At 39.6% G+C, this 16,903-nt stretch overlaps 1 protein-coding gene across 1 annotated transcript; it reads right to left on the minus strand.

Annotated features, from left to right (window-relative positions):
- Positions 1-12,726: 12,726 nt before the first annotated feature.
- On the minus strand, positions 12,727-15,539 carry LOC113403102 (uncharacterized). Its single transcript, XM_026643537.2, has 6 exons — positions 15,429-15,539; positions 14,672-15,202; positions 14,434-14,600; positions 13,755-13,858; positions 13,179-13,303; positions 12,727-13,038 (listed from the first exon to the last, which is right to left on the minus strand). Exons 1-6 carry the CDS (start codon positions 15,537-15,539, stop codon positions 12,727-12,729), a joined length of 1,350 nt encoding a protein of 449 aa, XP_026499322.2.
- Positions 15,540-16,903: the final 1,364 nt, after the last annotated feature.

Here is a 16,903-nt window from a genome sequence, read left to right on the forward strand (position 1 = left end):
CTAACCTAACCTAACCTAACCTAACCTAACCTAACCTAACCTAACCTAACCTAACCTAACCTAACCTAACCTAACCTAACCTAACCTAACCTAACCTAACCTAACCTAACCTAACCTAACCTAACCTAACCTAACCTAACCTAACCTAACCTAACCTAACCTAACCTAACCTAACCTAACCTAACCTAACCTAACCTAACCTAACCTAACCTAACCTAACCTAACCTAACCTAACCTAACCTAACCTAACCTAACCTAACCTAACCTAACCTAACCTAACCTAACCTAACCTAACCTAACCTAACCTAACCTAACCTAACCTAACCTAACCTAACCTAACCTAACCTAACCTAACCTAACCTAACCTAACCTAACCTAACCTAACCTAACCTAACCTAACCTAACCTAACCTAACCTAACCTAACCTAACCTAACCTAACCTAACCTAACCTAACCTAACCTAACCTAACCTAACCTAACCTAACCTAACCTAACCTAACCTAACCTAACCTAACCTAACCTAACCTAACCTAACCTAACCTAACCTAACCTAACCTAACCTAACCTAACCTAACCTAACCTAACCTAACCTAACCTAACCTAACCTAACCTAACCTAACCTAACCTAACCTAACCTAACCTAACCTAACCTAACCTAACCTAACCTAACCTAACCTAACCTAACCTAACCTAACCTAACCTAACCTAACCTAACCTAACCTAACCTAACCTAACCTAACCTAACCTAACCTAACCTAACCTAACCTAACCTAACCTAACCTAACCTAACCTAACCTAACCTAACCTAACCTAACCTAACCTAACCTAACCTAACCTAACCTAACCTAACCTAACCTAACCTAACCTAACCTAACCTAACCTAACCTAACCTAACCTAACCTAACCTAACCTAACCTAACCTAACCTAACCTAACCTAACCTAACCTAACCTAACCTAACCTAACCTAACCTAACCTAACCTAACCTAACCTAACCTAACCTAACCTAACCTAACCTAACCTAACCTAACCTAACCTAACCTAACCTAACCTAACCTAACCTAACCTAACCTAACCTAACCTAACCTAACCTAACCTAACCTAACCTAACCTAACCTAACCTAACCTAACCTAACCTAACCTAACCTAACCTAACCTAACCTAACCTAACCTAACCTAACCTAACCTAACCTAACCTAACCTAACCTAACCTAACCTAACCTAACCTAACCTAACCTAACCTAACCTAACCTAACCTAACCTAACCTAACCTAACCTAACCTAACCTAACCTAACCTAACCTAACCTAACCTAACCTAACCTAACCTAACCTAACCTAACCTAACCTAACCTAACCTAACCTAACCTAACCTAACCTAACCTAACCTAACCTAACCTAACCTAACCTAACCTAACCTAACCTAACCTAACCTAACCTAACCTAACCTAACCTAACCTAACCTAACCTAACCTAACCTAACCTAACCTAACCTAACCTAACCTAACCTAACCTAACCTAACCTAACCTAACCTAACCTAACCTAACCTAACCTAACCTAACCTAACCTAACCTAACCTAACCTAACCTAACCTAACCTAACCTAACCTAACCTAACCTAACCTAACCTAACCTAACCTAACCTAACCTAACCTAACCTAACCTAACCTAACCTAACCTAACCTAACCTAACCTAACCTAACCTAACCTAACCTAACCTAACCTAACCTAACCTAACCTAACCTAACCTAACCTAACCTAACCTAACCTAACCTAACCTAACCTAACCTAACCTAACCTAACCTAACCTAACCTAACCTAACCTAACCTAACCTAACCTAACCTAACCTAACCTAACCTAACCTAACCTAACCTAACCTAACCTAACCTAACCTAACCTAACCTAACCTAACCTAACCTAACCTAACCTAACCTAACCTAACCTAACCTAACCTAACCTAACCTAACCTAACCTAACCTAACCTAACCTAACCTAACCTAACCTAACCTAACCTAACCTAACCTAACCTAACCTAACCTAACCTAACCTAACCTAACCTAACCTAACCTAACCTAACCTAACCTAACCTAACCTAACCTAACCTAACCTAACCTAACCTAACCTAACCTAACCTAACCTAACCTAACCTAACCTAACCTAACCTAACCTAACCTAACCTAACCTAACCTAACCTAACCTAACCTAACCTAACCTAACCTAACCTAACCTAACCTAACCTAACCTAACCTAACCTAACCTAACCTAACCTAACCTAACCTAACCTAACCTAACCTAACCTAACCTAACCTAACCTAACCTAACCTAACCTAACCTAACCTAACCTAACCTAACCTAACCTAACCTAACCTAACCTAACCTAACCTAACCTAACCTAACCTAACCTAACCTAACCTAACCTAACCTAACCTAACCTAACCTAACCTAACCTAACCTAACCTAACCTAACCTAACCTAACCTAACCTAACCTAACCTAACCTAACCTAACCTAACCTAACCTAACCTAACCTAACCTAACCTAACCTAACCTAACCTAACCTAACCTAACCTAACCTAACCTAACCTAACCTAACCTAACCTAACCTAACCTAACCTAACCTAACCTAACCTAACCTAACCTAACCTAACCTAACCTAACCTAACCTAACCTAACCTAACCTAACCTAACCTAACCTAACCTAACCTAACCTAACCTAACCTAACCTAACCTAACCTAACCTAACCTAACCTAACCTAACCTAACCTAACCTAACCTAACCTAACCTAACCTAACCTAACCTAACCTAACCTAACCTAACCTAACCTAACCTAACCTAACCTAACCTAACCTAACCTAACCTAACCTAACCTAACCTAACCTAACCTAACCTAACCTAACCTAACCTAACCTAACCTAACCTAACCTAACCTAACCTAACCTAACCTAACCTAACCTAACCTAACCTAACCTAACCTAACCTAACCTAACCTAACCTAACCTAACCTAACCTAACCTAACCTAACCTAACCTAACCTAACCTAACCTAACCTAACCTAACCTAACCTAACCTAACCTAACCTAACCTAACCTAACCTAACCTAACCTAACCTAACCTAACCTAACCTAACCTAACCTAACCTAACCTAACCTAACCTAACCTAACCTAACCTAACCTAACCTAACCTAACCTAACCTAACCTAACCTAACCTAACCTAACCTAACCTAACCTAACCTAACCTAACCTAACCTAACCTAACCTAACCTAACCTAACCTAACCTAACCTAACCTAACCTAACCTAACCTAACCTAACCTAACCTAACCTAACCTAACCTAACCTAACCTAACCTAACCTAACCTAACCTAACCTAACCTAACCTAACCTAACCTAACCTAACCTAACCTAACCTAACCTAACCTAACCTAACCTAACCTAACCTAACCTAACCTAACCTAACCTAACCTAACCTAACCTAACCTAACCTAACCTAACCTAACCTAACCTAACCTAACCTAACCTAACCTAACCTAACCTAACCTAACCTAACCTAACCTAACCTAACCTAACCTAACCTAACCTAACCTAACCTAACCTAACCTAACCTAACCTAACCTAACCTAACCTAACCTAACCTAACCTAACCTAACCTAACCTAACCTAACCTAACCTAACCTAACCTAACCTAACCTAACCTAACCTAACCTAACCTAACCTAACCTAACCTAACCTAACCTAACCTAACCTAACCTAACCTAACCTAACCTAACCTAACCTAACCTAACCTAACCTAACCTAACCTAACCTAACCTAACCTAACCTAACCTAACCTAACCTAACCTAACCTAACCTAACCTAACCTAACCTAACCTAACCTAACCTAACCTAACCTAACCTAACCTAACCTAACCTAACCTAACCTAACCTAACCTAACCTAACCTAACCTAACCTAACCTAACCTAACCTAACCTAACCTAACCTAACCTAACCTAACCTAACCTAACCTAACCTAACCTAACCTAACCTAACCTAACCTAACCTAACCTAACCTAACCTAACCTAACCTAACCTAACCTAACCTAACCTAACCTAACCTAACCTAACCTAACCTAACCTAACCTAACCTAACCTAACCTAACCTAACCTAACCTAACCTAACCTAACCTAACCTAACCTAACCTAACCTAACCTAACCTAACCTAACCTAACCTAACCTAACCTAACCTAACCTAACCTAACCTAACCTAACCTAACCTAACCTAACCTAACCTAACCTAACCTAACCTAACCTAACCTAACCTAACCTAACCTAACCTAACCTAACCTAACCTACCTAACCTAACCTAACCTAACCTAACCTAACCTAACCTAACCTAACCTAACCTAACCTAACCTAACCTAACCTAACCTAACCTAACCTAACCTAACCTAACCTAACCTAACCTAACCTAACCTAACCTAACCTAACCTAACCTAACCTAACCTAACCTAACCTAACCTAACCTAACCTAACCTAACCTAACCTAACCTAACCTAACCTAACCTAACCTAACCTAACCTAACCTAACCTAACCTAACCTAACCTAACCTAACCTAACCTAACCTAACCTAACCTAACCTAACCTAACCTAACCTAACCTAACCTAACCTAACCTAACCTAACCTAACCTAACCTAACCTAACCTAACCTAACCTAACCTAACCTAACCTAACCTAACCTAACCTAACCTAACCTAACCTAACCTAACCTAACCTAACCTAACCTAACCTAACCTAACCTAACCTAACCTAACCTAACCTAACCTAACCTAACCTAACCTAACCTAACCTAACCTAACCTAACCTAACCTAACCTAACCTAACCTAACCTAACCTAACCTAACCTAACCTAACCTAACCTAACCTAACCTAACCTAACCTAACCTAACCTAACCTAACCTAACCTAACCTAACCTAACCTAACCTAACCTAACCTAACCTAACCTAACCTAACCTAACCTAACCTAACCTAACCTAACCTAACCTAACCTAACCTAACCTAACCTAACCTAACCTAACCTAACCTAACCTAACCTAACCTAACCTAACCTAACCTAACCTAACCTAACCTAACCTAACCTAACCTAACCTAACCTAACCTAACCTAACCTAACCTAACCTAACCTAACCTAACCTAACCTAACCTAACCTAACCTAACCTAACCTAACCTAACCTAACCTAACCTAACCTAACCTAACCTAACCTAACCTAACCTAACCTAACCTAACCTAACCTAACCTAACCTAACCTAACCTAACCTAACCTAACCTAACCTAACCTAACCTAACCTAACCTAACCTAACCTAACCTAACCTAACCTAACCTAACCTAACCTAACCTAACCTAACCTAACCTAACCTAACCTAACCTAACCTAACCTAACCTAACCTAACCTAACCTAACCTAACCTAACCTAACCTAACCTAACCTAACCTAACCTAACCTAACCTAACCTAACCTAACCTAACCTAACCTAACCTAACCTAACCTAACCTAACTACTAACCTAACCTAACCTAACCTAACCTAACCTAACCTAACCTAACCTAACCTACCTAACCTAACCTAACCTAACCTAACCTAACCTAACCTAACCTAACTAACCTAACCTAACTAACCTAACCTAACCTAACCTAACCTAACCTAACCTAACCTAACCTAACCTAACCTAACCTAACCTAACCTAACCTAACCTAACCTAACCTAACCTAACCTAACCTAACCTAACCTAACCTAACCTAACCTAACTAACCTAACCTAACCTAACCTAACCTAACCTAACCTAACCTAACCTAACCTAACCTAACCTAACCTAACCTAACCTAACCTAACCTAACCTAACCTAACCTAACCTAACCTAACCTAACCTAACCTAACCTAACCTAACCTAACCTAACCTAACCTAACCTAACCTAACCTAACCTAACCTAACCTAACCTAACCTAACCTAACCTAACCTAACCTAACCTAACCTAACCTAACCTAACCTAACCTAACCTAACCTAACCTAACCTAACCTAACCTAACCTAACTAACCTAACCTAACCTAACCTAACCTAACCTAACCTAACCTAACCTAACCTAACCTAACCTAACCTAACCTAACCTAACCTAACCTAACCTAACCTAACCTAACCTAACCTAACCTAACCTAACCTAACCTAACCTAACCTAACCTAACCTAACCTAACCTAACCTAACCTAACCTAACCTAACCTAACCTAACCTAACCTAACCTAACTAACCTAACCTAACCTAACCTAACCTAACCTAACCTAACCTAACCTAACCTAACCTAACTAACCTAACCTAACCTAACCTAACCTAACCTAACCTAACCTAACCTAACCTAACCTAACCTAACCTAACCTAACCTAACCTAACCTAACCTAACCTAACCTAACCTAACCTAACCTAACCTAACCTAACCTAACCTAACCTAACCTAACCTAACCTAACCTAACCTAACCTAACCTAACCTAACCTAACCTAACCTAACCTAACCTAACCTAACCTAACCTAACCTAACCTAACCTAACCTAACTAACCTAACCTAACCTAACCTAACCTAACCTAACCTAACCTAACCTAACCTAACCTAACCTAACCTAACCTAACCTAACCTAACCTAACCTAACCTAACTAACCTAACCTAACCTAACCTAACCTAACCTAACCTAACCTAACCTAACCTAACCTAACTAACCTAACCTAACCTAACCTAACCTAACCTAACCTAACCTAACCTAACCTAACCTAACCTAACCTAACCTAACCTAACCTAACCTAACCTAACCTAACCTAACCTAACCTAACCTAACCTAACCTAACCTAACCTAACCTAACCTAACCTAACCTAACCTAACCTAACCTAACCTAACCTAACCTAACCTACTAACCTAACCTAACCTAACCTAACCTAACCTAACCTAACCTAACCTAACCTAACCTAACCTAACCTAACCTAACCTAACCTAACCTAACCTAACCTAACCTAACCTAACCTAACCTAACCTAACCTAACCTAACCTAACCTAACCTAACCTAACCTAACCTAACCTAACCTAACCTAACCTAACCTAACCTAACCTAACCTAACCTAACCTAACCTAACCTAACCTAACCTAACCTAACCTAACCTAACCTAACCTAACCTAACCTAACCTAACCTAACCTAACCTAACCTAACCTAACCTAACCTAACCTAACCTAACCTAACCTAACCTAACCTAACCTAACCTAACCTAACCTAACCTAACCTAACCTAACCTAACCTAACCTAACCTAACCTAACCTAACCTAACCTAACCTAACCTAACCTAACCTAACCTAACCTAACCTAACCTAACCTAACCTAACCTAACCTAACCTAACCTAACCTAACCTAACCTAACCTAACCTAACCTAACCTAACCTAACCTAACCTAACCTAACCTAACCTAACCTAACCTAACCTAACCTAACCTAACCTAACCTAACCTAACCTAACCTAACCTAACCTAACCTAACCTAACCTAACCTAACCTAACCTAACCTAACCTAACCTAACCTAACCTAACCTAACCTAACCTAACCTAACCTAACCTAACCTAACCTAACCTAACCTAACCTAACCTAACCTAACCTAACCTAACCTAACCTAACCTAACCTAACCTAACCTAACCTAACCTAACCTAACCTAACCTAACCTAACCTAACCTAACCTAACCTAACCTAACCTAACCTAACCTAACCTAACCTAACCTAACCTAACCTAACCTAACCTAACCTAACCTAACCTAACCTAACCTAACCTAACCTAACCTAACCTAACCTAACCTAACCTAACCTAACCTAACCTAACCTAACCTAACCTAACCTAACCTAACCTAACCTAACCTAACCTAACCTAACCTAACCTAACCTAACCTAACCTAACCTAACCTAACCTAACCTAACCTAACCTAACCTAACCTAACCTAACCTAACCTAACCTAACCTAACCTAACCTAACCTAACCTAACCTAACCTAACCTAACCTAACCTAACCTAACCTAACCTAACCTAACCTAACCTAACCTAACCTAACCTAACCTAACCTAACCTAACCTAACCTAACCTAACCTAACCTAACCTAACCTAACCTAACCTAACCTAACCTAACCTAACCTAACCTAACCTAACCTAACCTAACCTAACCTAACCTAACCTAACCTAACCTAACCTAACCTAACCTAACCTAACCTAACCTAACCTAACCTAACCTAACCTAACCTAACCTAACCTAACCTAACCTAACCTAACCTAACCTAACCTAACCTAACCTAACCTAACCTAACCTAACCTAACCTAACCTAACCTAACCTAACCTAACCTAACCTAACCTAACCTAACCTAACCTAACCTAACCTAACCTAACCTAACCTAACCTAACCTAACCTAACCTAACCTAACCTAACCTAACCTAACCTAACCTAACCTAACCTAACCTAACCTAACCTAACCTAACCTAACCTAACCTAACCTAACCTAACCTAACCTAACCTAACCTAACCTAACCTAACCTAACCTAACCTAACCTAACCTAACCTAACCTAACCTAACCTAACCTAACCTAACCTAACCTAACCTAACCTAACCTAACCTAACCTAACCTAACCTAACCTAACCTAACCTAACCTAACCTAACCTAACCTAACCTAACCTAACCTAACCTAACCTAACCTAACCTAACCTAACCTAACCTAACCTAACCTAACCTACCTACCTACCTACCTACCTACCTACCTACCTACCTACCTACCTACCTACCTACCTACCTACCTACCTACCTACCTACCTACCTACCTACCTACCTACCTACCTACCTACCTACCTACCTACCTACCTACCTACCTACCTACCTACCTACCTACCTACCTACCTACCTACCTACCTACCTACCTACCTACCTACCTACCTACCTACCTACCTACCTACCTACCTACCTACCTACCTACCTACCTACCTACCTACCTACCTACCTACCTACCTACCTACCTACCTACCTACCTACCTACCTACCTACCTACCTACCTACCTACCTACCTACCTACCTACCTACCTACCTACCTACCTACCTACCTACCTACCTACCTACCTACCTACCTACCTACCTACCTACCTACCTACCTACCTACCTACCTACCTACCTACCTACCTACCTACCTACCTACCTACCTACCTACCTACCTACCTACCTACCTACCTACCTACCTACCTACCTACCTACCTACCTACCTACCTACCTACCTACCTACCTACCTACCTACCTACCTACCTACCTACCTACCTACCTACCTACCTACCTACCTACCTACCTACCTACCTACCTACCTACCTACCTACCTACCTACCTACCTACCTACCTACCTACCTACCTACCTACCTACCTACCTACCTACCTACCTACCTACCTACCTACCTACCTACCTACCTACCTACCTACCTACCTACCTACCTACCTACCTACCTACCTACCTACCTACCTACCTACCTACCTACCTACCTACCTACCTACCTACCTACCTACCTACCTACCTACCTACCTACCTACCTACCTACCTACCTACCTACCTACCTACCTACCTACCTACCTACCTACCTACCTACCTACCTACCTACCTACCTACCTACCTACCTACCTACCTACCTACCTACCATATTTTAAACAAATAATAATTACTTTCATAACTTGTGTTTTTATATATAATACATTGTTATATTAAGTATCACATACATTAAGTTTTTCATTACTTTACACATTAAAGAGTTAATAGTTTGAATTGACTGTTTTAGTATACCCAGTAATTAAAAAAGTATAAATAACACCAACATTGTATATATTTTTAGAACTAGAAGTAGGAATTACTAAAAGAAAAAAAAATGAAAAAAGACTAACCTCTGCAACAATGACCTTTAACTTACAACAACAATCAATCTACCACAAAAGAAAGAAAACCATTTAATCTAGAACACAAATAACCATCAATAATCACACTACACAGTCAAAAATGATAATCGCGATCCAATGTGTCAGGCTGTCAGCTGCCAAAAACTCCCGCCTTTTTTTTTTTTTTAAACGGTATTTGTGTGACGTGACGCAGACGGCGCTCGGCTAAGATGTTTATTCCAACACTATATATTAAGTATCGATAGTGTTTTTTAAGGTTGATTAATTATTAATGTTCAACACAAACCTCGGTAATTAAGAGTATTTGTATATAGATATTTATTGTTTGAATTAATGAAAAAATAAATAGATGTAAATTGCAGTACAAAGGCCTCATGAAAAAAAAAAAATAATAATTTACGGCTAATTCAAGGTAAATTTCACAGCAGAATTAAATTTCATTGTCCTCATATTTTATTGTAATTGAAGGTTACCATAACTACTATAAATCAGTCAAACTATACGTAACTCCAAACTCATACTAGTAAAATTTCGAAAACCGTGGGTTGCTTGAACTTCAAAGTCGATATTGCTTCATCGACTTGCTTTATAAAAACTCGTGGTACCGAGTTTTGTTCATCTGCGTTTTCGCTCGGGGCTGATAGAATATGTTTCGAAGTGAAAAAAGTGAAAGTAACATACTTTACTTTATAGTTAACCCTTAGTTATCCGTCAAACTCGTACTAGAAGTCACTCGGCTTTTGGCAAGAGTGCCGTTATCATCTTTGTCACTTAATATACGATTTGTATCAATCATGGCGCGGGAATGTTGTAATCAATTCTGGAAATAAAAGTTGGTATCATTAGATTATAAGTTTATAATGATTTACACGCGTTCGTACAATTATTTACAATTGTTAAATTGAATGATTAACTCGGATTCCAATTATAGACATCGGCGATCCGTTCGCGTGACATACGCCGCCTTAACGGCTGCCATTGATTGCCTTAGCAGTTAGCATCACCAGCCCTGTAACGACGCTGCCCGTCAAACGTTTCACCAGAGAAAGCTAAGCTCAATCTCGTCCAATAATCGAAACCTTACAATTTTATTCCATCATTCTATCTATCTATTGATAAAATACCTATCTCAATATTTACCACTTAATATCATCTACTTTAGGAGGCAATAAATTACTAACAAATAATGTCCCCTAATGCAGCGCTAAAATTTCATTTTAGTCATTTCATCAATTAAAAATACCTTCGCTATTCCTAGATTTCCTACTAATGTAAATAAGTTTCTATGATCTAGTTTTTTATTATCCGATAGACAACTAAAGCGATTATTGTAGAGCTTCTCTATAAACAACATTTGACGTTAAATTATTTTCAGGTAACAAAATATACTGATGGTCGGTCGGGTCGTAAAACATTCTTTTCGTAAATCAATTCCTACTAATTTTAATGTTTGGCCCTGGGATTTTTTAATCGTTAGTGCGAAAGAAATTTTTACTGGAGCCTTTTGAAGGGTATAGGCAAATCAGTAGGAATCATGGGTATTCTTGGTATATGAGCTAATTCACCATCTGCAGCGCCAGTAATAATAATCTTCGCTACTATTAAATTATCTTTTAGCTCCTTCGTAAGAAGTCTCGTGTAAGTATCGACTTTTAACGTCGACTTTTAACGACAGTTCATGAGGTGGTAGCCTAGCGGGGTTTAGAGAATTTAAAAAATCCTGGGGGTTTTTAAAAAACACTGCGTCCTCGATGTTTACGGATTTATAGCACTTAACTTCACCCGGTACTTTCTGCATAATTAAATTGTTTATTTCGTTGACTGTTTAATTTCTGGGAGAAATTATTTTGATAAAGATTAGAGAATAGCATGAGTAAAATAAATCCGTTTAAATGTAGTAAAAAAAAATTCAAGATTTTTAAATAAAAAAATGGTTGTTGTGCCTCGACATAGATAGGTATAGTGTGTCGCGGACTTTTTTGTAGATATTTATATTTTTTATAAGATCTACAATTAATTTGAACATTTTATGGTTCTATCTTTTATAGTTTAGGCAGCGTACGCAAAATAAGTAACTTTTTTGGTTGATTTTTTATACCTTAAATCCGAAAAACCCAAATATCTTACGGAACCCTATTTTTTCCAATATAAAATTTAGCCTATGTTACTCGTGGATAATGTAGCTTTCGAATGCTGAAAGATTTTTTTACATCGGTCCAGTAGTTTTTGAGCCTATTCATTACAACCAAACAAACAAAGTTTTCCTCTTTACATTAGTATAGATAATAGCAAGAGTTTTAAGAAAATGTTAACCTCTTGGCGTAATTAGTGTCAAGTTCAATTTTTGTTTTTATTTCATGGATTATTTCTCTTCAATTTGTAGTAATTTTTATTCTGTAATTATATTGTAAAGATATATAATGTAGGAGTGTAGTGTTTAGTTTTTGTTATTTCATGTATGTATAATGTAAACGCCTGTAGTGGTGTGTCACACTGTACAAGAATTTGTTTCCTACTCTTCCTTAATAATATTTTGTGAATATGCCGATGGTGTTTCGAAAATCTATAAATAAATAAAATAAAGAAATAAATTGAAGCTTCGTCATTGGTGGAAAAATCCAACATTTAATTTGTAGTTTAATTTCTGAAATATTTTCAATTGTAATGTAGGTATAAGTTTTAATGACACTGACACAATTTTAACTTTTTTAGAAAATAAGACAAGCTGACTTATTATAAAAGTAGTATTTAATTTTGAATCACAAAAAAAATATAGAGTAAATAAACAACTGAAACATAGAGACGGCATTAAAATGACTGGAACCCGAGGCGGTAGATTCTGATATGGCTGGAAGACGCAAAGCAGGCGCGAAGGGCGCCGGGGGCGTGGAGGTCGTGGAGAGCGCGGAGGGCGCGGAGGGCGCAGGCGACCCGGCGGGCGTGCGCGAGGGCGCGCCGGCGCCGGCCGGGCTGGAGCGAGCGGGCGGCGCCTCGTCCGCGCCGTACTCCGCCGCGTTGTCGCCGTACTCGCCTGCCTTCAAGCCTGGACGTGAAGTTCGGGACGGAGCCGCCTACGGGTGCGTATGCATAATATTCACGAGTCAAACTTGAGAATGGTTTCAATTGAGGATGAATATAATGCATACGAACTCTAACTTATATCAACGAATAATGAGAAATACTTCGTGTTAAAACATTTAAGAAAGATTACCTTAAAATCGGCACGGTTCGGTTCAAATTCTATCGACTGCGAGACGGGCTCATGAGCAACCTCGAATGGGAGGTCGGTGGCTACGGAAGATTCAACAGTGCGCGAAACTCGCGGTAAGGTTATAGCTGAAAAGACATCTCATTAAATACATGCTAGGACCTACGTTGGACTCGTACATCGTACTCGTACCGGAGAAGGCATCTATATCAATTGTATGCTCTATTATTATATCGCTACAAAGTGTTGTATTGCCAAAATTCGCTTGGAGGTAGGGCTTTGTGCAAGTCCGGCTAGGTAGGTACTATCCACTCATCAGATATAATACCGTACTGTTTTCTATGTGTTGTGTTCCGGTTTGAAGGGTGAGTGAGCCAGTTTAAAAGTGTAACTACAGCATTAGGGACACCGCATCTTAATTTCCAAGATTGGTGGCGCATTGGCGATGTAAGTATCGGTTTATATTTCTTACAGCGCCAACGTTTATGGGCGGTGGTGATCGGACATATTGTAAATTTTAATCACCACGATTTGTATCTGTAGGACATAATAATTAATTAAATTTTCGTTATTCCTTACGCGAAGAAAGTTCGGAAAAGAGTGCCATATCTATGGACACCAAATTCTTCGTGTCAACCGTTTCGTCTAAGAGGTGCTCCGTACATTCTTCCGAGCACGTCCTTCTGTAAATACATTGATCTTCGTACGTATAAGTATGAACGTTGGTATTGATTTATGTTACTTGTCATACATAAAATGTGCACGTTATTGTCGATATATACCAATTTTTTTCTTTAGAAGAATATCCATGATTGTTGAATAATAGAAAAAAAATACAAAATTACGATTATATTGGTGATGGTGAGAAAGTTTCGACCACGAAGGCCTCTCCTAATGAACTCTAGCCAGTAGCCAACTGTAGGGAGATATGGTTGCGAAAAATATGTCTGCAAGCTTTCCGATTATAGTATAGCGGCGAGACCCGGGATTTTAATGCAGAAACTGGGAATCTACAAACTACAAACGTAATCACTTGTTTCACGCAGTGGTAACTTTCATAAAGGTACCCCGGGCTTTTGTGGGCGGAGGCGAAATGTGAGATTCTTATCAACTGAAATACCAACGATGAACGTCTTCGACACGAATCAGAGTGGCAGCGGAATAGTGTCAATAAGACCCAATCGCTGCTGCTGCTAAAAAAAAACTGTGTCCGCTTAGTCACTGTAATCTTATTTATATATATATTAATTTCTTGTACCGTCCACAGATGCCAAGTGTGTGAGCACAATGAAGAAAAGAGCGCCAACGAGCAATATTCTGTGCTGCGTACGTTTTCTCACAATGCGCCACACCGTCGTCGTTCGCCATCAAACTCAACACGCCGCAGAGTTTTCCGTCACACACCACGCCACCGCCCATATCGCGCTGTTAACAGTTCATAAGTAACGTGAAATAATGTCATCATGTTAACATCGAATAAGTATATACTGATGTACCTCGCAGAGATCATCTCCGGTGAAACACAACAAGCGAGAATGCGAAGCGCTCCAATGACGTACCAGCCCCGCACAATGTGTGGCCGATGCGAGCGCTACGTTGACTACACGAAAACGCGCTCGTTTAGTCCCTCCCCCAGTCGTCGCTGATGGAGGAGAGATCGCAGAGAGCGCTCGTATGGCGTAGCACATGGTGGCGCTTTCGCCCCCATTGCGAGTTGTCGACATCAATATAGGCTGCGCCTGTGCCTCCTTTCCGAAGGGCGCCTCCAATTCAATGACGGCAATGTCAAGCGCCGGATCTGCCAGGTCTAGGCCGTTTCCGGCAAACGCCACCCGCGTGACGCGGCGCGCCGACGGCGCGAGCGGCGCCGGCGGTCGCGCGCTCAGAAGCGCCGCGGCCAGCGCCCACAGCTCGCGCGGCGCCGCCCCTTCGCCCCTGCCTCGCGCACAACGCGCTGTCGTCACGCCCGTTCGGGTCGAAACGAGCGATGCGGCGCATTGCCATCCGTTCGGATGCTCCAATATTATCTACACAACATTGTGTAAGCTCTGTCGTATAAACGTTCCAGTGTATAGCAAAACTATGAATATCATTGCATGTCACCGTATAATATTAGTAGGAAAAAACTCATTTTTGGGAAACGTCTGTAATAAGCGTCTAGTTACAATGTGATGTGGTTTTAATTTTTTTTAATAAAACAGAGGAGTAATTTAGACAAATGAGAATGACAGCAGAGAGAAGTGCGTCAAGTACCATAAAACTAGCAGAATCACTTTCGTCGTCGTCATCGACGTCGAGGTCTTGTGCAGCAGTCAGAAGCACCGCCAGCAACGCGGCCGCAAACAGCAATCTGCGTGTACACATAATAAACCCTCTATTCTCACTCACAATCAATACATTCGTTCGCCGTTGTGTGATAGCGACGTGCTGATCGATTTCGTGAGCGGCAGCCTATACTCTATTTTGATCGTATGACATTTATCTGTCATTATTTTTTCTTTATGTGAACGTAATTTATTTCTGCATAATACGCTGCATTCACACGAGGCAAATTACGACCAATCATGATGATTTATTTACATAAAATTAAATACAGGCCAGTCTGGTTAGCCAAGTGTAACGCTTTCAATGGCAATGTATGTGAGCTAATTGTTATTGTTCCAATATTCACTAAGCTCGCTTGTTTCAAAAATACCATCGTCGCGGAAGCCGCATTGGGGATGAAAGGGTATGTAACTATGTACGTATGAAAAGTTTAAGGTAAACTTTTCATATTGTAATAAACGACTTAGGAACTAAAATAAAGCTGGAGCCTTTTTACTACAACTTCATCAACCATTACGTTTAATTTGGCCTTTATTTGGTTGGTAAGTTATGGAAACATTTATAATAGTGTCCGAGAAAGAAAGAACCGAATCAATATAGTATGCTGATCTATTCACTCGCGAAGACGCGCCTCCACGTTAAATTAATTCACTTTTAATAAAATAACCACAATAACCTTGTACTCAGTGTGTGTATTATTATTATTATTATTAAATGCTAAATATTATTTTAAAGTTCAAGCCAAGCAAGAAGGAACTCGAAGGATCAAAAATCTAACCTGACCTAGAAAGTTAAAATATCACAGAGTAAAATCAGAAAACAGTAAATTTTAATTACAGAGTATTTCAATAAATTACAATTAAATTGATACAAATAGGATATATGTAGGATACAAGTACTTTATTAATAAAATCATACAAAGTTCTAAAATGCTATTTAAAAATAAAACTTCTTAATTTTAGTTGTCAAACTTACTCAAGTAGATGACTTAGGATAAATTGAAGCTAAAGATTGTAACACCGAAAATCGTACTCCTTCCAAAATGTTTGCTGGTAAAAACTAGCAAAGTCGACTGACTGACTAGTGTCTGTTTTGATTTGTTGCAACTTGATTGCTGTGTCCGGAGATTACTTCTTGTTTTTATTTATTTTGAGTAATTGTACTGATCATGTTGTGAGTATATAGCTATTTGAATTAATTTTAGATTGGTTAGTTTTTCTTTACGTATGTAGCGTAGCGTAATGTAGCGTACATTAGACAGTATTTGGGTACTGAGAAGCAACAAAAATATTCAAATATTTATCCCAGGGAGCCGCACCACAGAGTAGTCTTTTCTTATCCGCGACTACTAGCCTATTTACCAACCCATCGATATCGCCACTACAGTAATTAATATTTCTTCA

Source organism: Vanessa tameamea, chromosome 11 (assembly GCF_037043105.1).
Source record: "Vanessa tameamea isolate UH-Manoa-2023 chromosome 11, ilVanTame1 primary haplotype, whole genome shotgun sequence".
Lineage (NCBI taxonomy): Eukaryota > Metazoa > Arthropoda > Insecta > Lepidoptera > Nymphalidae > Vanessa > Vanessa tameamea.

Excerpts from the sequence above, each read along its gene's own strand:
- LOC113403102 (XM_026643537.2), bottom strand. The coding sequence starts at position 15,539 with ATGTGTACACGCAGATTGCTGTTTGCGGCCGCGTTGCTGGCGGTGCTT. Across the intron at positions 15,203-15,428 it reads GTGATTCTGCTAGTTTTATG|ATAATATTGGAGCATCCGAA; the intron begins GTACTTGACGCA and ends AATGTTGTGTAG. Across the intron at positions 13,304-13,754 it reads CTTTTCCGAACTTTCTTCGC|CTATAACCTTACCGCGAGTT; the intron begins GTAAGGAATAAC and ends ATGTCTTTTCAG.